At 54.2% G+C, this 26,253-nt stretch overlaps 1 protein-coding gene and 1 non-coding gene across 2 annotated transcripts in view; one reads left to right on the forward strand and one right to left on the reverse strand.

The window, feature by feature from the left end:
- The window catches only part of MIGA2 (mitoguardin 2), a 24,356-nt gene extending 1,400 nt beyond the window's left edge, over positions 1–22,956 (forward strand). Inside the window, exons 2-16 of the mRNA XM_040225349.1 lie at positions 1,515–1,751; positions 2,575–2,785; positions 3,928–4,040; positions 4,943–5,060; positions 5,428–5,564; positions 11,580–11,697; positions 12,733–12,833; positions 13,597–13,712; positions 14,861–14,933; positions 15,087–15,173; positions 18,517–18,615; positions 18,844–18,978; positions 19,744–19,797; positions 20,743–20,859; positions 21,134–22,956. Of these exons, the coding sequence (XP_040081283.1) occupies positions 1,656–1,751; positions 2,575–2,785; positions 3,928–4,040; positions 4,943–5,060; positions 5,428–5,564; positions 11,580–11,697; positions 12,733–12,833; positions 13,597–13,712; positions 14,861–14,933; positions 15,087–15,173; positions 18,517–18,615; positions 18,844–18,978; positions 19,744–19,797; positions 20,743–20,859; positions 21,134–21,340 (1,782 nt within the window). The 5' untranslated portion in view covers positions 1,515–1,655 and the 3' untranslated portion in view covers positions 21,341–22,956. The remainder of the gene's footprint in view (positions 1–1,514; positions 1,752–2,574; positions 2,786–3,927; positions 4,041–4,942; positions 5,061–5,427; positions 5,565–11,579; positions 11,698–12,732; positions 12,834–13,596; positions 13,713–14,860; positions 14,934–15,086; positions 15,174–18,516; positions 18,616–18,843; positions 18,979–19,743; positions 19,798–20,742; positions 20,860–21,133) is intronic.
- TRNAG-UCC lies at positions 15,449–15,521 on the reverse strand. The gene has a single exon. It is a non-coding gene; the product is annotated as a tRNA-Gly (tRNA).
- Positions 22,957–26,253: the final 3,297 nt, after the last annotated feature.

Genomic DNA, 26,253 nt, shown 5'->3' on the forward strand with positions numbered 1-26,253 from the left:
CACGCCACAGTTTCACCATCACTGGACACACACACACGCCACAGTTTCACCATCACTGGACACACACACACATATACACACACACACGCCACAGTTTCACCATCACTGGACACACACACACACATGCCACAGTTTCACCATCACTGGACACACACACACACACACACGCACCACAGTTTCACCATCACTGGACACACACACACACACACATGCGCGCCACAGTTTCACCATCACTGGACACACACACACACACAGACACACACACAGACACACACAGACACACAGACACACCTGGAGCTAACTGATAAGATCATTCATCCTTCCCACTCACTGGGGATAAACTGTTTCTTGTGCTGGACCAGTGACTTTGGCAGCCATCCCAAGTAGACAGGGTCTGTCTGGCTGTTGTATTCCTTCTGTTTGAAGTCCCAGGAGACCTTGAAGGCACACTCGGCCTTGGTGGTGCTGGGTGAGGGAGTTCTCTGCAGGATCTTGGGGACTGGCTTATATGTGTTCAAGCCACTTATTTGCTGGCCTTGGAATGGGGCTGTGAGTTATCTCAGAAGGCCCCAGGGGAAAGTTGCCCTTCTGGTCTGTGGTTCTTCCAGGACTTCCACTTCCTGCTCCATGTCAGATTTGGCAGAAGGGTTGTGTTGAGCGTGAAGTCTAAAGTCCAAGAGATCTTGACCCACGTCCCGACTCCGTCTGGTACCAGCCATCTGGTACCAGGGACTTTGGATTCCTGACTTAGCCTGTCTGAGCCTCAGTTTCCTTGTTGGAAATTGGCAGAGGGAAATAGTTGGATGGCATCACCGACTCAATGGACGTGAGTTTGAGTAAACTCCAGGAATTGGTGATGGACAGGGAGGCCTGGCGTGCTGCAGTCCCTGGGGTCGCAAAGAGTCGGACACGACAGAGTGACTGAACCGAACTGAACTGATGGGAAATAGAGCCCATCTACTTTGCAGATTTATAATGATTCTATGAAATGACGTATGTAGGGAATGCAGCACAAAATACCCACGTAATGCATAGTAGCTATTATTATTTGAGGAAATACCCTGCTGTTTTCATAACACAGTCCACAGGAAGTACAACATTCTTGGTTTTGTGGGAGGTGGAAAAGATGTAATGATTTTCAGTCAGGGACTTGAGCCTTAGAGGTGTAAGATTTCTGCTTAGGCCACTGGCCATGGGTTTTAAAAGTTTGAGACAGTGAGGTTTAAAGCCTCAGGTTTGAGAGCGACCTCTCAATCCTCCAGGCTCTGGGTCCGCACTGGGGCCAGCGTGCCAGATACTGCCTCCTGCTCCCAGGGCTCAAGGTGGGCAGAGGGTCTGTGGGGCGCTTGGGTGTCTTCCTGCTAGCCAATGCAAAAGGCTGGGGTCTGGTTCCAGGCCTCACATCCCACATGTGGGCTTTGCTCCCACCTCATTCCCCCCAGAGCACTCTTGTGTGTGTTTCTCTTTCTCACATGTGCACGCCCTTGTGGCTGACTTGGTCATCTGTCTCTCAGCTCTGTGCAGGGACCTTCTGGTCTGTGCGTCCCTGTTTCAGGGCGTGGATGGTACCCGGGACCCAGCCAGCAACCAGTTGAAGACGTTCTCCTTGGAAGCTTTCAGCCCCGAGGGCTCTCGCCTGGGCTGCTGATCGTGCCATGGCGTTCCGGCGGACCGAGGGCATGTCCATGATACAGGCCCTGGCCATGACGGTGGCTGAGATCCCTGTGTTCCTTTACACGACGTTCGGGCAGGTAAAGATTGGGGCAGTTGTGGTCCCGTCCTTTACCCCACCGGTCCCTGAAACACTGAGCCACTCATCCCAGGGTCCTTCAGCATCCAGAAAGACTGGGCCCTTGTAATTGCTGCCCCAGGCCATCCTCTCTGAGCAGAGTAAGAAGGACTGGGTTAGGAGTCTGGGGTCCCAAGCCCATTCTCCACCCCAGGTCTCTGTGGACGTTTAACTTCAGTTTCTCTTCTATAAAAGGGGTCGATCAGGCCCTCCCTGCCAGCTTTAAAAGTCTGTGGCTGACCAGGCCTCTTAACACTCCCTAAAGCTCTGCCCTGTGGGGTGCAGCCTCACGAGGGGCTCCCCATCCGTGGGGCAGGGGTGGTACTGATGGACCACCTGCTGAAGTGAAGGTCGTTGTCCTTGAGGAGTTGAGAAGTGGAGTCGGCAGAGCTGGGTTCAGTTTTTGCCTCTCTGTCACCTTAAGCCCGTGTCTTAAGCTGTGTGAGCCTCGGATACCTCACCTGGAAAATGACAGGCATTTGGACAGGTAACACGGGTGCAGTCCTGACGTGGCACCTCAGAGGTGCTGTCACTGCAACTGGTGGAATCCTGACCGATGGTGTTGGGGACACCATCTCCTTGGCCTTGTCATTTTGCCCTTCCCAACCCCCCTCTTTTACATCTCTGTGATCCAGGTTTCAGAGGCCAGGTCCCCCCGCTAGGGGGTGGCTGCCTCTCCAACATGCCTGGTCAGAAAATATCCCCCGGGGGCCTAAAGCGTTCGCTGGGCTCCCCAGGGCAGCTCTCCCAGGGAGATGTAAGCGGCTCCCCCTCTTCTCCTACAGTCTGCCTTCTCCCAGCTGCGGTTGACACCAGGCCTGCGGAAGGTCCTCTTTGCCACGGCCCTGGGGACTGTGGCCTTGGCCCTGGCCGCCCACCAGCTGAAGAGGCGACGGCGGAAGAAGAAGCAGGTCGGGCCCGAGATGGGAGGCGAGCACCTGGGCACGGTGCCCCTCCCCGTCCTCATGGCCAGGAAGGTCCCGTCGGTGAAGAAAGGTAGGTGTGAGGTGGTGGGGAAGGGCGAACCTGAAGTCGAGTCTCAGCTGGGCTCCTGTTAGCTGAGATCTTGGGCCAGTGACATGCTGTCTCCAAGCCGAGTCCCCTCATCTGTGAAGGAGGTCATTGTAAGGATTTACTGGGTCCTGTGGCCAGATGCACATGTCGTTGGAAGCGATGATTCTCCTTATCTGAGGACCCTCTGGGACTGTCGGGTGCAGAGTGGGCTGGTGCGGCGCATCTTCTCCTTCCAGCGAGGGAAGTCCGCTGCCTCAGAAGCAGGAAGGGCCCTGTGGTTCCTGAGCCATATGGTCGTTTCACCATCTCCTGCTTTTTTACTTGGCACGTAGTAAGATTCACCTTTTTTAGCAAACAGTTCTATGAGTTTTGACAAACACTTATAGTCATCCAGTTCAACCACAGTCAAGAGCTGTTGCTCTGCAAACCCCCAGGGCCCTCGGTAGTTAGCCTGTCTCCCTTCCCCCAGCTCCTGGCAGCCACTGGTCTGTTTTATGTTTGCCGGTGTGGCTCTGAAAGCCTCTTATGGTCTGGTTAATCTTGTAACCCAGCAACCCAGCGTTTGCCACATACAGGTTGCTTTCCAAGGCAAGGAGGCCTCACAGGCTCTCTTGTCTTGGGAGAAACCTGTTTTCAGAAGCAAAATCTCCTTGCAAGACAAAGACTTTTCATCGTCAATTATCCTGGCAAAAAGAAAGTTTCATCTTTTCCTCTTGCTTGCCTACCTGTCTCTGGTTCCACCTTAGTTTGCGTTCCCTATTTTTCTCACCTAAAAAGCTGGTGCCTCAAATGCTTTTTGGAAGGTGAATTCCAGATGAGTCAATCAACAACACGGGGAAAACTGAGTCAGGAGGGAGGCGGTGGCTGGCCCTCTTTCTCAAGCTTAACGCAGCAGATCCAGGCCCCACTCTGGGCCAGGCCCTGTGCCCAGTGCCCAGGATACGGAAGTGAGCAGGAGAGCAGGCCAGGCCACCTCCCCTGGGGGTGCTCTGCTGTCTGACACAGAAGGTCAGGACAGACTCCCAGATGACAAGGAAGGGAAGAGGGGTGTGGAGCCGTGAGTGGCCCATGCAAAGAGGCTGGGTGGGAAGCCGGCATGACCTCTGCCCTCCTGTTCCTCACAGGCTACTCCAGCCGGAGGGTCCAGAGCCCCAGTAGCAAGAGCAACGACACCCTGAGCGGCATCTCCTCCATTGAGCCCAGCAAGCACTCAGGCTCCTCCCACAGCCTGGCCTCGGTGAGCAGGGTGCCTGTCAACGGCCCTGGGGCTCCTGTCTCTGCCCTCAGGGGGCTTATAGGCTGGTAGGAAGATGGGAGAAGAGGTTCCTTCCATTTATTCTTTTGTTCACTCATTCATCGATCCGTGAAGGCTTTCTGAGATCATTAGTGACCAGTGTGTGCCGGGCATTGGTGAGGGACAGGTGGACAAGTGTGGAAGAGAGGCTGTGTGATACTTCCCCATGAAAGTTCATTCATTCATTCATCAGACATTGAGCAACACTGGGTTTTTTGCCAGGGGCTACCAAGCACTGAGGATACAGAGATAAATAAGACAAAGAGGAGTTTATTTTCTCTCGGGGAACAGCTTTTGGCTCATTCACTCATCTAGTTACTAATTTCATCCAGCGAGTACTGAGCCCCCACTCTGAGCAGGCCACAGCCCTGGGGACCCAGGTGCCAACAAGAGCTGGCTCTCATCACAGCCTGGCAGGCAGATGGCTGCTCATGAGGGACAGAGGCGTGGGTGAGAGCCTGGTCCTGCTGGCCCATGGGTAACATGTGCTCCTTGAGTCCTCCCGGTCCCCTTTGTGGTGGAGCCCTGGAATGGGGAGCTGTCCTGCTGCTCGGGAGCAGGGCTCAGGGCGGCTTTCGGAGGAGGCAGCAGATTCCTGAGCTAGGTGTCAGCCTCTGTGTTTTCCCTGCTTTGGCCATATCTATGACCTGTCCTCAGGCTGTTGAAGTTGGTGGAAGTGCAGTGCTGTGCGCTCGGCCACTGTGGCGGGGGCCTGGTTTCAGGGATGGTATGGGAGAGGGTGTGTGGTCAGGCAGGGGGGTTGGTGAGGAGGCTCAGGGGTCCTGCTCGGGGTCTGGGAAGGCCTCACCCTTTATTCTGGAGTTCTTGCCCTGCTTGGCTCCCAGATGGTGGTGGTGAACTCATCCAGCCCCACGGCTGCGTGCTCGGGACCACGGGAGACCAGAGGGATAGAGGAGCCTGTGACCGCCGCCAACGGCAACGCTGAGAGCCTCTACATGCAAGGTGCGGGCCGGGAGGCCGGCCTCGGCCGCCAGGGTAGGGGAGCGGGGGAGCGGCCTCCTCCCAGGAGTCTGGGTTCTCCAGGTGCTGACTGCAACCCTCACCCCACCCCAGACCTCCCAGTTCTATGGTTTCTGGACCAAGGAGCATCTCCAGGAGCAAGTCTAGTCTGCATGAAGACCCACAAGCGGGACAGCCTAAAAAAAAGGGATCAGGACCAGTCTATGTGGTCCTGCCGTTTCCCGTCCTTCAGGGCCCTCCTGCTGCCTGGCTCTTCTGACCCCGCTCTGGAACGACAAGATGAGGGGCCCGGCCGCTCTCCCCACTAAGGACCTGACTCCTTTTCCCCGTCTTCCCCGCCCGCACTCAGGCATGGAGCTGTTTGAGGAGGCCCTGCAGAAATGGGAGCAGGCGCTGAGTGTGGGGCAGAGGGGGGACAGCAGCAGCACCCCCACCCCAGGGGATGGCCTCCAGAACCCCGAGACAGCTTCAGAGGCGCTGTCCGAGGTAGGTGGTCCTTCCTTGGGTCTTTTCCACCCCCCAACCTCAGAGACGCCTAGTAGCGTGGCTGGCAGGGTGGCTGCACTCAGGAGGCGTCTAGCAGCCCCGCCTTCTGCCAGCCGGTCATGGCCTCTTGGATGGGAGTTCTCCCCTTGACCAGAGTGTTGATGAGCCAAGTGAGAACACGCACGTCATGTGCATTCGCGCACCCTGCCACTTGATAGGTACTCAATAAACCACGCCATGATTATAACCTGATCCTGACCATATAGGAAACATACGTGTTCTTGACGGGCTGGAAGGAACTAGCCGTGTTCATAGGTGAGAGGGTCACGTGGCTTTGTCTTATCTTTTCTTCATACATTCTTTGATCACAGTTTGATCAGATTTTCTATCGGGCTTCCCTGGTGGCTCAGTGGTAAAGGACCCGCCTGCCAATGCAGGAGACACAGGTTCGATCCGTGGGTCGGAAAGATCCCGTGGAGAAGGAAATGGCAGCCCACTCCACTATTCTTGCCTGGAGAATCCCATGGACAGAGGAGCCTGGTGGTCAGACATGACTTAGCGACTAAGCAACAGCAACAACAGGTGTTCTCTAAGTGACTATCTCAATATCAGAAAAGAGAAGTAAAGTTAAAAAACCTAAAATAATAAAAGTTTGTGAGGGACTTCCCTGGTGGTCCAGTGGTTAAGCCTCTGCCCTTCATTGCAGGGGGTACAGATTTTGATCCCTGATCAGGGAACTATGATCCCACAAGCCCATGCAGTGTGGCCAAAAAAAATTTTTTTGTGTGTGAAAAGCACAGCAAATACATGTCTTCAGATGAATGTTCACTGAAGAAGCATTGTTTTGTAATAGGTAAAACATGTGAAAAAGTGGAAACTAAATGCCCACCAGGAGGAATCTGAAATACTAGCCAGCCTTTATTAAAGGCTAGAAAAAAGCTCTGTGGGCTGATAGGTTGCTCTGTCCACTGTATTTTATTAAGTGGAAAAAAAAAACAAGATACAGAATGTGCACAGTGACCCACACGTACAGTTTTTTCTACTGAGACGTAGTTGATGTCCAGTATCACGTAAGTTACAGGTGTATAAGAGTGATTCGTGACCCATGTGTACATTTGTTTTTTTAAAAATATTCTCTATTTTTTAAATTGATGTGTAGTTGACTTAAAACGTTGTGCTAATTTCTGCTTGTGTGTACATTCTAAATAAAGGCATACGTCCATGCCTGTGTATGCCTGTTGGTAGCTACTGCTGTGTCTGTGCACTTTTATTTCCCTTTGAACAGATGCACAAGGAAACTGTTCACAGAGATCTTTCACGAGGGTCTGCAGGGAAAGGAGGAAGAGACTTCCCTTGGACTTTTCTGTACCTTTCTCTACTGTTCTGACTTTTCTTATTTCGAGCACAAGCTTAAGGGCAGGGTTTGTACAGGTGTTAGCATGGTGGGTTGTTGCTGTTTTCGTCTTGATACTTTCCTGTATTTAATTTTTTAATTTATTTATGGCATCTGGGATCTTAGTTCCCGGACCAGGGGTTGAACCTGCGGCTCCCGCAGGGGAAGCTTGGAGTCCTAACCACCTACCGGACCGCCAGGGAAGTCCCTGTACTTTTCTGTATTAAAGGACAAAACAAAACAAGTGTCCGCCCTCTACTGGAGTGAGGTCAAAGTGGAGGCCACCCCTTTGGGGAGATTCCAGCCAGGATGTGGGAATAACTTCACGTGTTGAAGAAGAAGAGGGTTTAACCCAGGAAATTGGTTGCATGGCTGAGGGAGTCGCCAGGAGACCCCGGGACTCAAGGGGGCTCACACCACAGAGAGGGCTGGCTAGTGGGGAGTGGGGTGCAGGGATGTGATGAGAGGCATGAAGAGGAGGAGAGAGCTTCTCACCTACCCCCATTCCGCCCCCCAGTTTCTCCTCGCTTCCTCCACCTGTGCCTTGGTGGGACGACAGGCACTTGGCCGGCGAGCCTGGGGAACAGAATTTGCAGTACAGGGTGAGAACCTGTCCGGGACCGCACGTACCAAGTTGGAGATGTGCGTGCCCTCCACCCCGGCTGGGACTTTCACTCCAAGGCCCGTCATAAAGGCTTGATGGCTGTAGTTGTGGGCTGTGGATGCCTGGGGTGTGGGTGACAAGGCTTCAAAGCCTGTGGCACGACTGCACCAGGTCCCCTCTGCTCATGGGCGGGCAGTGGGTGTCTGCCGGTGAGTGAGGGCAGGAGAAGGGAGGCAACTTTGTTTCCAAAATTGTCCTTGTTGTTAATACTGCTGCTGCTGCTGCTAAGTTACTTCAGTCGTATCCGACTCTGTGCAACCCATAGACAGCAGCCCACCAGGCTCCCCTGTCCCTGGGATTCTCTAGGCAAGAACACTGGAGTGGGTTGCCATTTCCTTCTCCAGTACATGAAAGTGAAAAGTGAAAGTGAAGTTGCTCAGCTGTGTCTGACTCTTAGCGACCCCATGGACTGCAGCCTACCAGGCTCCTCCGTCCATGGATGTTCCAGGCAAGAGTACTGGAGTGGGTTGCCATTGCCTTCTCCATGGTAATACTACATCTGAAATTTATAGACCTTTTTTTGTTTTTCTCATTGCGAAAGCAATGAAATGTTCCCTAATAGAGTAGTGAAAAAACCACAGAAAGAAAAAAGAGGATAAAAAGGAGCCCAGTCTCTGACCAGACAGCTCCCAGCTATGTGCCGCGGGCAGAGGCCCTCAGGCTCCCTGAGCACTGGTGCCCTCAGTGGACCAGCCCCAGATCCTGGCCCATAGCCGGTGCCCAGCAAGTCACCTTTGTCATCAATGTTATTGACGCCTGTTATCTTCCATCCAGACATAACTACTTGGTATCCTTCCAAGCATTTCACTAGGCTACGATGTTTTTTAAATGACTATTGAAATAGCGTTCACATACCATACAGTTGACCGAATTCGATCGTACAGTGGCTTTCATGTATGTTTCCCCATTATCTGAAAATAGAGCCTTCCTAGGAAACCTTTCTTAAGCCAAAATGATGTCAAGCAAAGAAGTGATGAGTCCCCTTTAGACACATCTTCCTAAGAGATGTGCAGAATTGATTGAGGTAAAGCACAGGTGCTTACAGGGACTTCCCTGGTGGTCCAGTGGCTAAGACTCTGCTCTCCCAATGCAGGGGGCCTGGGTTGGATCCCTGGTCAGGGAACTAGATCCCGTATGCTGCAACTGAGAGTTAACATGCTGCGACTGAAAGATCCCGTGCACCACAGCTAAGACCCAGCGTAGCCCAATATTTATATGTATTGGCCTTCCCTGGTGGCTCAGCTGGTAAAGACTCCACCTGCATTGCGGGAGACCTGGGTTCAATCCCTGGGTTGGGAAGATCCCCTGAGAGGGAAAGGCTACCCACTCCAGTATTCTGGCCCGGAGAATTCTATGGACTGTGTAGTCCATGGGGTCGCAAAGAGTTGGACACAACCGAGTGACTTTTACTTTCACTTTATATATATATATATATATATATAGAGAGAGAGAGAGAGAGAGAAAGAGGACTTCCCTGGTGGCTCAGACAGTAAAGCGTCTGTCTACAATTCGGGAGACCCGGGTTTGATTCCCTGGGAAGATCCCCTGGAGAAGGAAATGGCAATCCACTCTAGTACTGTTGCCTGGAAAATCCCATGGACAGAGGAGCCTGGTAGGCTACAGTCCATGGGGTCGCAGAGTCAGACACGACTGAGTGACTTCACTTTCATATGTTATTAAAAAGCGTCTTTACAGACACAGTTCAAAGTTACAGTGACTAGATGCTGAGCTGCTGAGTGTAGTTCTGAGGGAAGGAGCTTGGCGGCATGTACTGAGTAAATGCTTGCGTATATACTTTGGACTGGAATTGCTGGGTCACAGTATAACTGTGTTTAGCATCTTAAGGAACTGCCAGTTTTCCAAAGCAGCTGTGTGTGACTGCGCTCAGTCGTGTCCGACTCTTTTCGACCCCATGGATTATAACCCGCCAGGCTCCTCTGTCCTTGGGATTTCCCAGGCCAAAAAGCTGGAGTGGGTTGCCATTTCCTTCTCCAGGGGATCTTCCCGACCCTGGGAGGGAACCTGCATCTTTTGCGTCTCCTGCCTTGGCAGGCTGCTTCTTTACCACCGTGCCAGCTGGGATTCCCAGTGCAGCTGTGTCGTGTTACATTCCCAGCAGCAGTGCATGAGAGTTCCAGTGTCTCCACACCCTCACCAACACTTGTTATCTGACTCTGACCCGGCTTTGATTTGTTTCCCTGATGTTAACGATGTTGAGCTGCTTGTCCTGTGCTTATGGCTTATGTATACCCTATTTGGAGTAATGTCTGTTCAGATGCTACGCCTTATTTTGGCTTTGGTTGCTTGTCCCTTTATTATTGCATTCTAAGTGTCCTTTGACACTTTCTGGATACAAGTCCCTTGTCAGATGTATGAGTTGTCGATATTTTCTCTCATTCTTTGGTTTGTTTTTCACTCTCTCTCTCTCTCTTTTTTTTTTTTTCAACTTGGCGGCACCTCATCGCTTGCGGGATCTTAGTTCCCTCACGGGGTTGGGGTTGAACCCCGGCCCTGGCAGTGGAAAGCACCAACTCCTAAGCACCGGACCCCCAGGAAACTTCCTGTGTTTCACTTTCTTGCTGGTGTCCTCTGGAGCACAGAGGTTTTGAATGTAGATGTAGTCCAGTGTATCTGTGGTGTTCTTTGGTTGTCTGTGTCATATGTGAGAAACCATTCTCTAACCACGGCAACTTCCCAGAGAGAGATCTATGCCAAAGCTACGAGGCACTGCTGGCCACGCTGAGCAGAGATACTGAGCAAGATGGCCAGAGGGTCTGGGGCCCCACGGGCTCTGCCAGGCTCCAGCAGGTGAGCCCGGCCCGGAACCTCCTTGAGTTTTCCCGGTGAAATGGTGTCATGGTAACCCCTGCCTGAAGGAGGCCCTGAGGCTGACCAGCAAGGTGCCGGTCCACGCCTATCGCTCCGGGAAAGGCAGCGGTTTCCAAGTTACTGCCCCGCTCTGAGCACTTCCGGCTCTTTGTCCCTGGTGGCCTGAGGCCCTAGTTGGCCCTGTCCCCTCCCCAGGGTCTGGTCACATGCACTTGCAGATCTGGCAGCCTCTGTGGAAAACAGACTCAGGCCTGCCTGTGTCTGGCCTCTCGGCCCAGAAGCTCCTGGGGTCAAGCAAGCATTTCCTCCCACAACCTGGCCTGGAGGCCAGGGGCAGCGAGGAGGCACAGGCTGTGGTGCCACGGGTGTGAAGCCCCCAGGTGCAGACAGGTCATAGCAGCAGTGGGGCGGAAGCCAGCTTTTTGGGGCTCCTAGCTGCTCTCTGGTTATAATAGCCAACACTGACTGGCCTTCACCATGGGCCCATCTTTCGGGGAATACTTATATGCCTTATGCATGTTTTTCCTGACATCCAAAGAAGTAGGTTCTCTTACCTCAGTTGACAGATAGGGAAACCGAGGCTCAAGAGGGGGAGTTATTTACTCAAGGTCACACAGCTCAGAACTGGCGGTGTTGGGGTCTGGACCAGGTCTGATCGGGTCTAGAGCGGTGCTCTTCAATCGGAAGCCATGTATCTCATTTAACATTTCCCAGAGACCACATTAAAAAGCAAAAGGAATGAACCAAACGACGTTTAGTAATACATTTTCTATAATCTAGTATACCCCAAATATTATCATCTCAACCCATAATCAAGGTGAAAAATCACAGAGGTATTTAACATTCTTGTATTCTTGGGGGATTCTGGGGGGCTGGGATACGAAGTGTTTGAAATCCGTGTGCATTTTCATTGATCACCCATGTCAGCGGGACTGGCCGCGTCTGGCCAGTGGCTCCTGCATAGGGCTGCTCAGTCCAGACCTGCACTCGCTGCTGGGCCTCAGAAATGGCCCCCTCCCCGCCTCCGCTGCTTTCCCTAGGGGCTGGGGCCCCGTCATGGTGCAGGAAGGGGCCATTGGTGTGGGGGAGCTTCGAGGGCCCCGGTTGACCTTTCTTGTTTTACCTGCAGCCGGAGTCCCAGCGGAAGGAGTTTGCGGAGAAGCTGGAGTCGCTGCTGCACCGGGCCTACCACCTGCAAGAGGAGTTCGGGTCCACCTTCCCGGCCGACAGCATGCTGCTGGACCTGGGTGAGCAGGGCTCGGGTGCAGGATCCCTGGGGCCCAGGACTTCATCCCATCGGGGGCCCACTGCAGGGATGGGGAGACTGAGGCCACACAGGCGGGAAGGGAGCTGGGACAAGGCCCCGGGAGTCCCTGGCCGGTGTGCTTTGCCCCCATCCCCTTGGGAACAGGCCTTGGCACTGCTGTGTCCACATTTCCCCCCGCCCACCCCCGCGGCCGTTCCGGGCCTTTGGTTCGAGCCCTCTCCTGGGCTGCTGGGTGGGCAGAGGGGTGGCTCCCGTGGAGATGAGCCCACAGCAGGCCGCACGGCGGAGAGCACACGTGCCTGCGCCATTGAGGTCAGGAGGCGTGACATCGCCAAGGGAGTGAAGTTACTCAGCTGGGCAGCCATAGCGTTCTAGTGCCTGCTGCGTGGCAGACCCTGTGTGGTGACTGTGGCCCACCGTGGCCCTGCCCTGGGTGCTGTCAGCCTCCAGGGCTTACAGGACTCCTGAGTGTCGGGGTCTCCGGCTCTACCAGGGGCGACACGGGCCAACAAGGGCTGGCCAGGGCGACACATTCTCCATTGCCCGTCCCCGTCAGGGCAGCAGTCTTGCTTCCCCTGGCCTCCTCTCACGGCAGAAAAGGCTGGTGGGGCCCCAAGGCTGTAGCCTCTGCTTATTTGTTCAACAGATTGTTCCTAAGCCCCCTTGAGGGTCCAGACCCCCTTGCCCTCGAGCAGGTGGGAACGGCAGTGCGGAGTGACCGGCCCTTTGGTATTGGAGGCTGAGTGTCAGCTTGGCAGGGGGAGGTGACTTGTTCGGGGCCATATAGAACAGCCTGTGCTCAGAGCTCAGGGCCCACGGGCCTCAGGGTCCGGCAGTGTGGCTACGGCAGTGTGGCTACGGCGGGTCCCCTGGCGTCTACTGAGAAAACTGGAAGCTTGGTGACCATCAGCACCATCTTCCCGGGACCGGGTGTTGGGAGACCTGGTGTCCGTGTACCTCCCAGCCCGGGGAGCTCAGGATCTCGGCTCAGCCCCCCTCTTCCTGCCCTGCCCAGAGCGGACCCTCATGCTGCCTCTGACGGAGGGCTCGCTGCGTCTGCGGGCGGACGATGAAGACAGCCTGACCTCTGAAGATTCCTTCTTCTCTGCCACCGAGGTGATGCCGGTTGGGGGATGGCTTCGGGGAGGGGGTGAAGGCCAGGGGGCCCCCTGTCGGCTCTGCTGGGGGCCAGCGATGGGTCGTGGGAAGGTGAAGGCGTTTCCTCTGGCGGGAGCAGAATCTGGCAGTGCCAAGTGTTCCTCCCCAGGGGCTCTTCATCGGGGACAGGGAAGCCTGGGAAAGCAGGAGCTGTAGTCCCATGAGTGAGGGCAGGGGTCCCTGACCCTGGCGGCTGCAGCCCCACCGGCCTCTCCCTTCTCCAGGCCTCGTGCTCGTGGCTGGGCGTTAGTTTCCTGCCATGGCTGCTTGTGCCAGGCGGCTCTCCTTGCCTGGGATGGGAGGACATGGGCTTGTGTCCAAGAGACAGTCCCTCTGGGAAAGGTCCCCATGGGAAAGGAGGAGAAGGGGACGACAGAGGATGAGATGGGTGGATGGCATCACTGACTCGATGGACGTGAGTCCGAGGGAACTCTGGGAGTTGGTGATGGACAGGGAGGCCTGGCGTGCTGCAGTCCATGGGGTCCCAGAGAGTCGGACACAACTGCACGGTTGCACTGAGCTGGTGGGAAAGGCACCTGGTGGGGGGGATGCTGAGCAGGAGGGGACTCCATTCCGGCCTCTGCCCTTGGCCAGGGTTCCCGCTGACATCCCCTCAGAGAGCTTGGACCCTAGGGCATCCCCTGCCGGAAGTTCCCTGGGCAAGCACCCTCCCCCACACTCATGCCGCTGACACAGGCTTCCACGTGCATCCTCCCCCCAGCTCTTTGAGTCCCTGCAGGTCGGAGATTACCCGATCCCACTCTCCAGGCCTGCTGCCGCCTACGAGGAGGCCCTGCAGCTGGTAAAGGAGGGCAAAGTGCCCTGCCGGACCCTCAGGTGAGCACAGGAGGAGGGAGGCAGGTGGGGGACGGGGGGTGCTGTTCTCCTAGAGGAGGCTGGGGAATCCAGCAGTGAGTGCTTGGTGAGGGCCCAGCTGAGCCAGGCTGAGGGCTGGCCAGGGCTCCTGCCCCAGTCTTGGAAGGCCCTCGGATGGCCCTGGTACAAGACAGGCGGGTGTGGAGTTAGCAATCACAATAACTAATTAATACAAGTAATTAAAATAACAGTTGTTCATACTAGTTCCAAGTTCTCCGATGTGTCCAGTCACGGAAGCACGGTGGGCACTGCCCCTTGTGTCCCGCACGGAAGCCCTGTGTTCTCCGTGGCTCGCGGGAGCTTTTGCTGTGGAGCACGGGGTTCAGTAGTTGTGGCACGCAGGCTTAGTTGTCCTGCAGCACGTGGGATCTTAGTTCCCCGACCAGGGGTCGAACCTGCATCTCCTGCACTGGAAGGCAGATTCTTAACCACTGGGCCACCAGGGAAGTGCCCTCTAAGCCCTGTGTTCTGACAGACTCCCTTAAGGAGCGGTCCAGAGGCCAGGCTTGGGGGACAGACAGACCTGGGCTCTTTCCAGCCTTGCCACTTCTTAGCATGTGGCCTGGACCAGTCTCCTGACCCCTTTTAGCCTCAGTCTCCTCTCTGGTATATCTGAAGGCTCTTATCCATCTTAAGCTCAGTGTTCTGTGTGATGGTCATGACTCCTAGATTTATATGTGTTGAAAGTTCACTGAAAATGGCCAGCAGACCCGAGTTGAAGGCCTGAGGATTTGGATAAAGGGCTCAGACAAGGATGCCTCTGGCCGCCCCAGAAAGCCCTGCCCTGGCCTTGGGGGAAATTGGGCCATTTTGATCCTTTGCTTGAGAGGGTCCTTTGCTAGTTGGAGCCTAAAGGAGGCCGAGGTCAGCCCGACCCCCAGTGACCACACCGTCCAGTGGCACCGAGTGCTGTTGAGGCAGCCCATCCTCAGAGAGCATCCTACCAGCCTCTTCCTCTGGTTCTGGGGAAACTGAGGCCCAGAGGGGACCTGCCCCCTGCCCGAGGTCACACTGCCAGGCCGAGGCAAGGCCACCCAGGGCTCCACCCTGACTCCACGAGGGTGTCGCTGGCGGGGTCCCAGGTGGTGCGACTCTGTGCTTCCCCTCAGGACAGAACTGCTGGGCTGCTACAGCGACCAGGATTTTCTAGCCAAGCTGCATTGTGTCCGGCAGGCCTTCGAGGTGGGTGTGGTCCGCGGGAGGCTGGGCAGGCTGGGGCTGGGGTCAGGCTCCTCTGAGCAGGTGGACCATCTGCCCAGCCCATGGTACTGCCCTCTCTGTGGCTTTGGGGGACTGCCAGCCGGGCAGCTCACCCCCTTCCTCCTCACTCCTTAGGGCCTCCTGGAAGACAAGAGTCACCAGCTTTTCTTCGGGGAGGTTGGCCGGCAGATGGTGGCAGGCCTGATGACCAAGGCTGAGAAGGTAGTGGGGGGACAGGGCTCTCTTTTCAGCTTTTATTCCCCTGCCCCTTATTTTATTTTATCTTTCTAACTTTTATTTAGTCCTGTTCAAAAAAAAGAACTCAATCTAAAATCAAGCTGATAAGCTCTGACTTCATCCTGCAAAGCCGTGGGAGAGCTGGGAAAGATTTTTTTTCCCCCATGTTAATTTTGAAAAATACGGGTATTGCTTTTTTTTTTTTTTAATGTATTTATTTGACGGCACTGAGTCTTAGTAGTGGCACATGGGATCCTTAGTTCCCTAACCAGGAATCGAACCTGCACCCCCTGCATTGGAAGCACAGAGTCTTAGCCACTGGACCACCAGGGAAGTCCCACTTGGCTTAATTTTGATTAAGAAATGCTGCCGAGCTCCTAAGTGCCAGGGCCTGTGCCCAGCTCTGAACTGAGAAGTAACTGACAGCCCTGCCACGTTTTTCCAGGCAGCAAAGATGGGCTGGCCTCCATTTGGGAAGACGCTGTCGGCTGCGCACACCCAGGCTCTGAAATTGTGGAATCAGCCTGCCTCCTTACTGTGCCTGTGGCCACACGTGAAGTCTCTCCAAGCTTAAGTCCCCTTGTGTGTAAATGGTGTGTCCTGGGGACGTCACTGGCTGAGGTCAGTGAGCATAGAAAGTGTCAGCGAGGGCCAGCCCTCATCTTTATCTTCGTAGTCAACTTTTACATGCAAGGAAACTGAAGGTTGGGAAAGTGAAGCCACAGCCTGTACACATTCTAGCAGATCTTTAAAACTTAATGGAAATTGGGCTTCTCTGGGGGTCTAGTGGTTAAGAATCTGCCTGCCAGTGCTGGGGACACAGGTTCGATACCTGGCCTGGGAAGATCCTCCCATGCCGTGGAGCAGCTAGGCCCATGAGCCATATCCGTACTGAGCCAGCACTCTAGAACTTGTGAGCCACAGCTCCTGAAGCCCACATGCCTAGAGCCCCCCCACTTGCTGCAACCAGAGAAAGCCTGAAGACCCAGCACAGCCAAAAATAAATACATCTTAAAAAAGAAAAAACAACTTCACAAAAGTAGTTTAAAAAAAGATGATAAAAATGGGAGTTCCCTGGTTGCCTAGCAGTTAGAATTCCGGCCTTTCTTTCACTGATATGGCCTGGGTTCAGTCCCCGGTCAGGGAATTAAGATCCCACAAGTCCTGAGGCATGGCAAAAAAAAAAAAAAGTGTAGAAAATTCATACTCATTGAAGACAAAACTAAGATGATGCAAAAAGAAGGAAAAAAAATTGTCCCCGGCCCCACCCTGTTCAGATTTTGGTGAACGTCCCTCCAATGACCCCTCTGCTTGTGGTTCTTATAAGTGCCATCACCCTGCCTGTGCTGGTCTGTGTCAGCTCTGTCCTGCCAGGCTCTTGGGCACATCCCTGATCTGAAGCCTCGGTATTCATATCTGTAAAGTGAGCACAATGTTGGCCAGTCCCTCACAGGGTTGTGTGAATTAAATTAGTTGATCCATATTAGGTCAGCCCTGGCATGTGCTCACTTTCTAGGTCCGTAAATGACATCCGTGTCTGCAAACTGCGTCATCAGCCCCCACTAGGCCTCCCAGTCCCAGAGAGTGAAGACTTCCTCCTGGGTGCTGACTGTCTGTGCGCCTGGCAGCAGCTGGAGTCCTATACACATTTTACTGCCTGGTGGTGTCACATGAACGAGCTCACTGACTCCCGAGAAAAGCTGCAGCTTCTCCCATTTCACAGGGAGGCCAATGGTCATGGAGACTGGCCTCTTTGGCAGCGGGCCCGACCTCACACCCTCACGCATCCTCTCTAAAGTGAGCTCCTTCCATAGCCGGTGTGCACTTTCTGAAAGGTGTTCGGTTCCCGGTAATGAGCTGGTGTGAGATGCTGCTGGGCGGCCTGGCATTGCCTCTCTCCCAGACACACCCTGAGCCCTCCGTGACCGCTGCTCAGGCATTGGCCTTGGCCTGGCCTTGGAGTGTCCCCCATCTGCCGGGGTCCAGCCCCGGTGGAACCAGGGTGATTCGAAGGGGAGATGGATAGGCGAGAAAAACTTTTATTTATTAATATAGAAATATAAGATTAGATTAGGGAGAAATAGTGTAGTAGGAAAATTAAGTGGAGAAAAGAGGCTGAATAACTTGGTTTACGTGGAAAGCCAGTAAAGTTCCAGACGAGGAGCTTGCACCATCTACGTTAGGCCGCCGGCGTCCGTTTGAATATCAGAGAGTGCCCCGCCGTGGGCTCTCTCTCTTACGGATCTTAGAAGCCGAGACAAGTAAGTAGACATGGCGAGCCTCCACGTCCCAGACGGGAATTCAGCCTGAAATTAGAGTAAAGAGGAGACACGGGGGAAACCAGTCCAGCGACTGGCCTGTCCTCTATTATTTAGAAGGTCTTTTATACTTTTTGATTATACATAGAGATCAATGGGTAACACAAAGTTATGCAGCGTTAGCAGCCCAGACTCTTATCAAAACCAGGGTTTTCTCTCTGCATACCTAGTTGTATACACAAGTCTTAGGTGATTTAACATCATCTTCCAGCCAAAAGGGCCAATTAACATTTTACAGCCTTTTTTCTGATAAGGGTTTGTCAACCAGAAGACTTCTTTGTGTTGTTCTTCTCAAAGTCTGGTGCCACTCTCAGAAAGCACTAAATAAAGTTACATTCTTACATAGCAAGGACACAAGAGGAGTGCAGTGATATATAACAAAGAGAAAAGTAACTCCAAAGTCTAGTGTTGCTAACATCAAAACTACTATATATCTTTTTCCATATCCCGTTTATATTGATTAACATCCTCCCAGGTGCCTAAAAGATAAAGAATATAGAGGCCTGGCAGCAATCATTGAGTCAACAGTGAAAACCCGTCACCAATATGATTTTTAGCTCTTTAGAAAAGGCTCTGTATCTTTAAGATGTTTTAAGCTTTGTGCCTCTCACGGTTGGGGGCTGCAAGCAATTCACAAGCTGTAAGAGGTCCGGGGGAACCTGTTAGGCAAGCTAGAGAGCTATCAGAGGGGTTTAACTGAAACATCCCTTTCAAATGCAGAAGATTAAAGCCCTGATTTGACTTTTTCCAGAGAGTGTCAGAAAAGTGAAAAAGCAGAGTACAAAGGCTGGCAGATTTTTGGGTTTTGGGGTGCATGCCTGGGAAATACCAGGGGGACACCCTGAGATCTGACTCGCCTTGCCCATCAAATCTCTGCCGCATGACCTTGTCATGGGTGGGATTCCTCACGCTGGCTTCCAGCACCCATCCACAGGCCAACCCGCCCCTGTGGATCAAGTCCAACAGGGTCTTGGGGCCACGGCCAAAACAGGCTCTGCTTCTCCCCGTAGAGCCCCAAAGGCTTCCTGGAGAGCTACGAGGAGATGCTGAGCTATGCCCTACGGCCGGAGACCTGGGCCACCACGCGGCTGGAGCTGGAGGGCCGAGGGGTGAGTCGCTGTTGTGCTGAGCCTTGGTGTCCTGGGGTCCCCCCCACCCGAGCTCCTTGAGCAGGGTGGAGGTGCCCCCTGGAGCTCAGCCTTGATTCGGAGGCTCTGAGATGGCTCCACTGCTGCTGGAAGCCCCCGTTCCCGCCCTGCCCCAGGCCCGGGCTGCCAGGAGGGTGGCCCCTGCACACCCCACCTGCTCCAGCCTCAGAGCAGGGCCTGGCCCCGCAGGTGGTATGCATGAGCTTCTTTGACATCGTGCTGGATTTTATCCTCATGGACGCCTTCGAGGACCTGGAGAACCCCCCATCCTCGGTACTCGCTGTCCTGAGGAACCGCTGGCTATCAGACAGCTTCAAGGAGACGGTAGGTGGCCACCCCCCACCCCCAGGCACGTGCACACACGACCCCATGTGTGTTGCCTGGACCCCACGGCCCTCCATCCCTGGCGTTGGGCCCCTGGGCTGGCTCCCTACTCATCACGGAGCAGTCACCCCCACCCCGGGGCAGGCCGCTGTCCGCTGGGCACCCCGATGCCTGCCCTGGAGACCTTTCCGGGGGAGCCCCCCTTGCTCTCCTCTCACCCTCGTAGAGCAGCTGGGCGTGCATTTTCCTCCTGCCTTGTAGTTTCATTCGAGCAATTCTACTCATTCTCGGCTGCCATTAATTCTATTCCATTCAAATGCATTCAGTCAAGTTAAAATATGCAAAAAATAAAGGAGGAACAGCAGGAAAGCCTTGAGCACAGGGCCCCTGGCGGGCAAGCCGTGCCAAGTGGCATGGGGTGATCTGGAGAGGAGTGGGGCTGGGCATTGATAGGCAGTAACCGTGGATCGCCACAGTGACTGAGCGAGGCAGGGATACTTGGTCAGGGCCATCTTACAGAGGAATCTGAGGCCCGGAAGAAGATTGCAGGGTTCTTACCCTGTAAGGGTTGGAGTCAAGATTCAGCTTTAGGTGCGCCTGACTCCTAGTTGAGGGCAGACCTCAGACAGCTGTCCCCATCTCCCTGCTTGGGGTGGGTGAGCTACGGCAAAGGCTTGGTCCCAGCTGGGGGTGAGTAGCAGCTGCAGGCCTGGCCTGTTGGTCTGACCCCATCCCCCCCCGGGGGGGGTGCCCTCTTTAATTTAGGCCCTGGCCACTGCCTGCTGGTCGGTCCTGAAAGCCAAGAGGAGGCTGCTGATGGTGAGTGAGCTGATGGTGAGGGGCCTCTTGAGAGCAGCCACGCGGGGGCTGGTGGGCCTTGGGTGTGGAGCCTGGCTCAGCTGACCCTCCCTTTGGTGTGTGCTAGACCCCAGTCTGGGGGTGGGACAGGGTAGGGTGGGCTGCAGCTTTTGGCCTTTGTCACAGCACCAGTCACCCATCCTGCCGTGACCTCCCCCTTGACCGGGAGGGCCTCAAAGGCCCACAGAGATCTGCTCTGTCTTCCCGCCCAGGGCCCAGCACAGAGCAGGCGCTCGAGAGGTGATGAGGGGGAATCAGAAGTGAGGAGAGGGCCTCTTCGGAGGGAGGCAGGGCCCGCGCAGAGCAGCGGAGGTGCTGCTGGCGTTGGGGTCGGGGCAGGGCACCCTGGAGCAGGCTGAGCCCCCCTCCCACCCCGAGGGCCACGTTATCTGCACTCCCAGGCGGTGACTGGCTGCCTATCTGGGCTGCCATCCATTGTTGCCCCCTGCCAGCCCAGCTTTGCCGCCCAGCTGATAGCAGCTGCCACCACCACATGCCCTGGGCACTTCCTGTGCTGAGCTTACCCCGGGCCCCTCCCCACCACCCTGAGGTGGCCCCTATGCTGCGGAGGCGAAAACCAGGGCTCTGAAAGCCCCAGTCACGGGGGCACTTCCCTGGCAGTCCAGTGATTAGAACTCGATGCTTTCACTGCTGGGTCTGGGTTCCATCCTTGGTCAGGGAACTAAGATCCTGCAAGCCATGTAGCGCCACTAAATTAAAAACAGAATTTTTTTTAATTACAAAAGAAAGCCCCAGTCACTCACCCAACATCACCCAGCAAGGACATGAATGAGCCAGACATGCCTCTGAAGCCCCAGCTCTTAGTATGACCCCAGGGCCTGGCTGCCTCTCCCTGCCCAGGTCCCAGCCCTCAGCCTTGCTGCCCCCCGCCCGTCCCCCGAACAGGTGCCTGATGGCTTCATCTCCCATTTCTACTCCGTATCGGAGCACGTTAGCCCTGTCCTAGCCTTCGGCTTCCTTGGACCCAAGCCTCAGCTCTCTGAGGTCTGTGCTTTCTTTAAGGTAAACAGGGAGCTTGGCTTCTGCAGCTGCCTGCCTGGCCCTGCGTCTGGAGAAGGGTCTGGGCGGGGTGCCTGCCCCTTCCACTGGGGACCTGGCCCTGGGTGGGTTCCACAGGAAGCCCCAGGAGGGCAGGAACGGGGGACAGAAGGGGCTGAGTTGGGGTCCCCCTGGGGTGGGGGGTCAGGGGAGTGGCTTTGGGTGGCCTGGAGAACCTCAGCTTGTTGGGGGGGGCCCCTGCCCTCGGCCCAGCCTAATGGCCAGCCACGTCCCCCAGCACCAGATCGTGCAATACCTGACCGACATGTTCGACCTGGACAAAGTGCGCTACACGTCCGTGCCAGCGCTGGCCGAGGACATCCTCCAGCTGTCCCGGCGCCGCAGCGAGATCCTGCTCGGCTACCTGGGGGCGCCGGCGGCCGGCAGCATCGGCCTCAACGGTGTGCTGCCCCGGGAGAACGGGCCCCCGGAGGCGCTGCAGTAGTGGCTGCTGTGGGCCCGGGACGGTGGCTGCCTGGGCTGCCTTCACGTGGGGGATGCCAGCGAGAGGCCTTTGGGTTGGCGTGGGAGGCCCGGGTGTCTGGCCATCAACAGTGGCATGGCCCAGGCCGTGGTGGCCAAGGGCACTTACTTGCCCCGACCTTGCCTCCATTATCTGGGAATCCCCAGGGCCCAGAGGTGGAGGGCAGACTTCCTTGGAGATGGAGGGGGCCCCGAGGGGTCCACCTGACCCGCCCTCGGTTGTGCCTGGGGAAACAGAGCCTGGACTAGTGGCCAGTGGGGCCAGAGAGGAAGAATCAGGCGGAGATGGGGTGCCCGGGGTGTGGGTCCCCAACACCTCCCGCCTCCCGGGGGTGCTGCTGAATAGGGCTCGGAGGGTGGAGACGGAAGAGAGGGTGGCGGGGCTCTGTGGTGAAGGGGCCCGGGCTGGCCAATGTCAGGTCCAGGCATGGGCCTGGCCGGTGCTCACAGCCCGCTGCCACCCGAAAGAACAGCTCCAGGGGTGAAGGCTGCGGCTGGGGTCACCTCGGTGGGCAGCGGGCCTGGGCCATCCCAAGGTGGGCCCGCTTGGGCTCATGTCTAGACGGGGATCGGGCCCTTGAGAAACCCAGGCACTCGAGCAGGACGCTGTCCTCTGCCCTTCCCTGGCCCTCCCGAAGACTGTCGTTTCTCCTCCCACCTCTGCCACCACCAAAGATGGAGGAGGTGGGGCTGGTCGCCCCCCCCCGCCCTGCCCTCTGTGAGCCCGGGACTCTCTGGCTGGTGCTAGGCGCTGGGCTGGAGGCTCTGACCGGGGTCATTTCGGTCCCCAAGAGTGAGGGGCTGAGGAGCCGTGGGGCAGGGGATGGTCAGAGGATGCAGGCGGCTGGACCAGCATCAGGACAGGAAACTCACCTGGCCCTCAGCCTTCAACTTGACGCACAAACCGAGTAGCAGTATAGAGCCCGCCACCAAAGGCTGCGGGCATCGGTCCCCACATCACCGGATTTCTGTCCGCCCTGCAGACTCGCTTCCCTTGTGGTGTTTCCACCTGAGGAAACAGGTGTTTTATTTATTGCCTTAACACTTTATTTTGAGGTCCGCCCCTTTCCAGGCGGGGGTAGGGGGATGCCTCCAAGAGACACGGACTCCTGTTTTTCCACATTCTGGAGTTGGGACTGGCTCCTCAGTCCCGGGGGTGCCCTCCCTTGAATGGCAAAGGGGTCCCCGGGGTTGGGTGGGAGGCAGGGTGGGAGAGGAGCCCACTCCCGCCCCCACCAGACTGCAGGGACCACTGTGCACTAACTACGCTTCTGGCTCCAACCCATGTGTCTGAGGTCTTAACTGCCTCCCCCTGGGTGGGAAGGACAGGGCGGCCCCTCCATGCTAACATTCCGTTCATCTGCACTTGCCCCGCCCGCGCTGTGAATGTGACCTTGGGCCTCGGCCCTGGCTGCTCTGATCTGCTCCCCAGTCACCCAGCAGTGGCATTTTCATGTCTGTGTTCACATGTCCACGCACTGCCTCTGGCACTTGACTTGTCGCAGCTTCCCACTTTTGTACGGTAGGGCCTGTGCACAAGACTCGAGTTAAATAAATGATTTAAATGATTTCCTTCCAGCGTCGCCGCGCACGTGTGGCCATTGCTTCCCGGGGGGCCTGCTCTTTGGGGTGCGGGTCCGGGGAGGCTCCAGGAGGGCAGAGGAGGCCTGGCATGGCCATTTGGCCCTCGGCAGGGAGGGGCCAGTGCAATGCCACGGCTGTGGGTGGGCAGCCTGGGTGTGAGTCCCGCTCTGGCAGCATCTAAATAAGATCACTGGGCTCTGAGCCTCGGAAGCCCTGTCTCTAAGGTACAGGCGTTGGACCCGGCAGGGACTGCAGACCCAGCCCCTTGGTCACTGTAAATCTGAAGTTCTCATGGGTAGCCGGACAATCGCATGGCTCATTTCAAAAGTACAGTAGTCCCCTCTTTTGGGCGGGGGACACATTCTAAGACCCACAGTGGATGTCTGAAACCATGGATAGTACTGAATCTTCCTATATATGTACCTATACTATATGTTATGTCATTAACTCCGTCACTCAGTCATGTCCAACTCTTTGCGACCCCATGGACTGTAGCCCACCACACTTCTCTATGGAATTTTTCCAGGCAAGAATACGTGGGTGGGTTGCCATGCCCTCCTCCAGGGGAATCTTCCCGACCGGGGGATCAAACTCACGTCTCTTTCGTCTCCTGCATTGGGAGGCAGATTTTTTACCACTGCACCACCTAGGAAGCCCATATACGCCTGTGGTGAAGTTTATGTAAATTAGGCACAGTAAGAGATGAACAACAGTAATAAAATGGAAGGAACAGTTAAAACAGCTCACTAATAAAAATGTGCATGTGGTCTGTCTCTCAAAACACAGATTGCAGCCTCTTGCATCTCAACTAATCACTTACACATACTCGTAAGTTTTGCAGCTTGAGATGCAACAGAAAACACGAATTTTTTCCTTTTTTCCTAATTTCATGGATAAAAGATTTGTCCTCGTAGATCTCAGCAACCTCAGTAAACGGATATTTCTCCTTTCCTTATTAAGTTGAGCACTTTCACCTTTTCACTTAAAGGAAGCACCTGTCAGCTTCTCTTGGGCATATTCAGATTGCCAGCATCACTACTTCTGTGCTTATGTGTTAGTTGCTCAGTCATGTCCAACCCTTTGCGACCCATAGACTGTAGCCCAGGAGGCTCCTCTGTGCGTGGGCTTTTCCAGGCAAGAATACTAGAGTGGGTGTCCACTTCCCCCTCCAACTTTTGTGCTTGGGGACCATTTAGTAAAACAGGGTGACTCAAACACAAGCACTGTGATGCTGTGACAGTCATTCTGATAATGCAGAGGGCTGTTAAGTGACTAAAAGGCAGGTAGGGTAGACAGCATAGGTGCGCCGGATGGAAGTACGATTCGCATCCAGGTGGCAACGGGGCAGGATGGCTCAAGATAGCACGAAATTTTATCACACTGCACAGAGCGGTGTGCATTTTAAATCATGAATTATTTATTTCTGGAATTTTCCACGTAATATTTTCAGACTGTGGTTGACTGAGGGTAAGTGCAATCTTGGAAAGCAAAACTGGATAAGCTGGGACCACTGTACTTGGAAGTTTTTCTGTATTTTTTTGAAAATTTTAAATGTACAGAAATTAAAAAACGAATAAAGCACACCCATAAAATCCACAGTTCGAGTCAGTAATTAACATCTTGCCATAGTTGTTTTATGCATATAGTCCTTTTAGAAAATATTCTGGAGTAAGTTTTAGGCTTGTGCTTCCTCCCTAAACTACTTGAACAGATTTATCTTAAATAAGATTTATCTTAAAATAAGGTAGTTCTCTGTCATAATCACAATACAAACATCACACCTTAAAAATGAGCACTAGCTCTCTAATACCTGTTGGGATTCTGAAAAGCTTTTCCTGCTTGACTGGAGACAGACCCCAGTTCAACCTAAAAAGAGGGTAAGTATTTGATTCTTCGCCTCTACTGATTTCATACTCAAGCAGATGTAATTATTAGTACCCCTAATGCTGGCAAATAAGTGTTTAAACAGCTTTATTAAGGTATGATTTGTATACCATAGAATGCACTCGCTTTAAATGGTGGTTTTTAGTAACTTTAGTAACTTTACAGAGGTGTCAAACTGTTACCAAAATGTTCAGTCACTTGGTCGTGTCCAACTCTTTGAGACCCACGAACTGCAGCATGGCAGGGTTCCCTGTCCTTCACTATCTCCTGGAGCTTGCTCAAACTCATGTCCATTGAGTCAGTGATGCCGTCCAACCATCTCATCTTCTGTCGTCCCCTTCTCCTTCTGCCCTCAGTCTTTCCCAGGATCAAGGTCTTTTCCAGTGAGTCAGTTCTTCCCATCAGGTGGCCAGAGTATTGGAGCTTCACCTTCAGCATCAGTCCTTCCAGTCTGAGGGACTCTCAAGAGTCTTCTCCAACACCAAAGTTCAAAAGCATCAATTCTTCGGCGCTCAGCCTTCTTTGTGGTCCAACTCTTCCATCTATGTATGACTACTGGCAAAACCAGAGCTTTGACTGTATGGACCTTTGTTGGAAAAATGATGCCTCTGCTTTTTAATGTGCTGTCTAGGTTTGTCATAGTTTTCGTTCTGAGGAGCAAGCATCTTTTCATTTCATGGCTGCAGTCACCGTCCACAGTGATTTAGAGCCCAAGAAAATAGTCTGTCACTGTTTCCATCACTGCCCCATCTATCTGCCATGAAGTGATGGGACCAGGTGCCATGATCTTAGTTTTCTGAATGTTGAGTTTTAAGTCGGCTTTTTCGCTTTACTCTTCCACCTTCATCAAGAGTTTCTTTAGTTCCTCTTCCTTTTCTGCCATCAGAGTGGTGGTGCTACCACCATACAGTCTCAGAATATTCTCAGCACCCCCAGAAGACCTCTAGTACTCAACTGCAGTGAATCCCCCAGCCCCCAGGTTGCCATCAGTTTACTTTCACGACTTGCCTTTTCTGGACACTTCCTGTAAATGGAGTTATAAAATGTGATCTTTTGAGCTTGACACTTCCTGTAAATGGAGTCATAAAATGTGATCTTTTGAGCTTGACTTCTTTACATAGAGTAATGTCTTTGAGGTTCATCCATTTTATAGTATGCATCAGTATTTAATTCCTCTGTTGCTGAATAGCATTCTGTGAAGAGTTTTACCTCTTTTTTGAATCACCACTATGGATTCAAGGATTATTATTTATTCCATAATTTACACTCAGTTACAGTCATTTTTCTGATTCTCCAATGGTCACAAGTTTGACCAGAGGGAGCCCAGTTGAGTTGGCTCCTGAGTCCTTTAGATACCCCCACCCCCTGAACTGATCTTTGAGAACTTCCTTTCTTGCATAACAAGTC

Source organism: Oryx dammah, unplaced genomic scaffold (genome assembly GCF_014754425.2).
Source record: "Oryx dammah isolate SB20612 unplaced genomic scaffold, SCBI_Odam_1.1 HiC_scaffold_25, whole genome shotgun sequence".
Taxonomy (NCBI): domain Eukaryota; kingdom Metazoa; phylum Chordata; class Mammalia; order Artiodactyla; family Bovidae; genus Oryx; species Oryx dammah.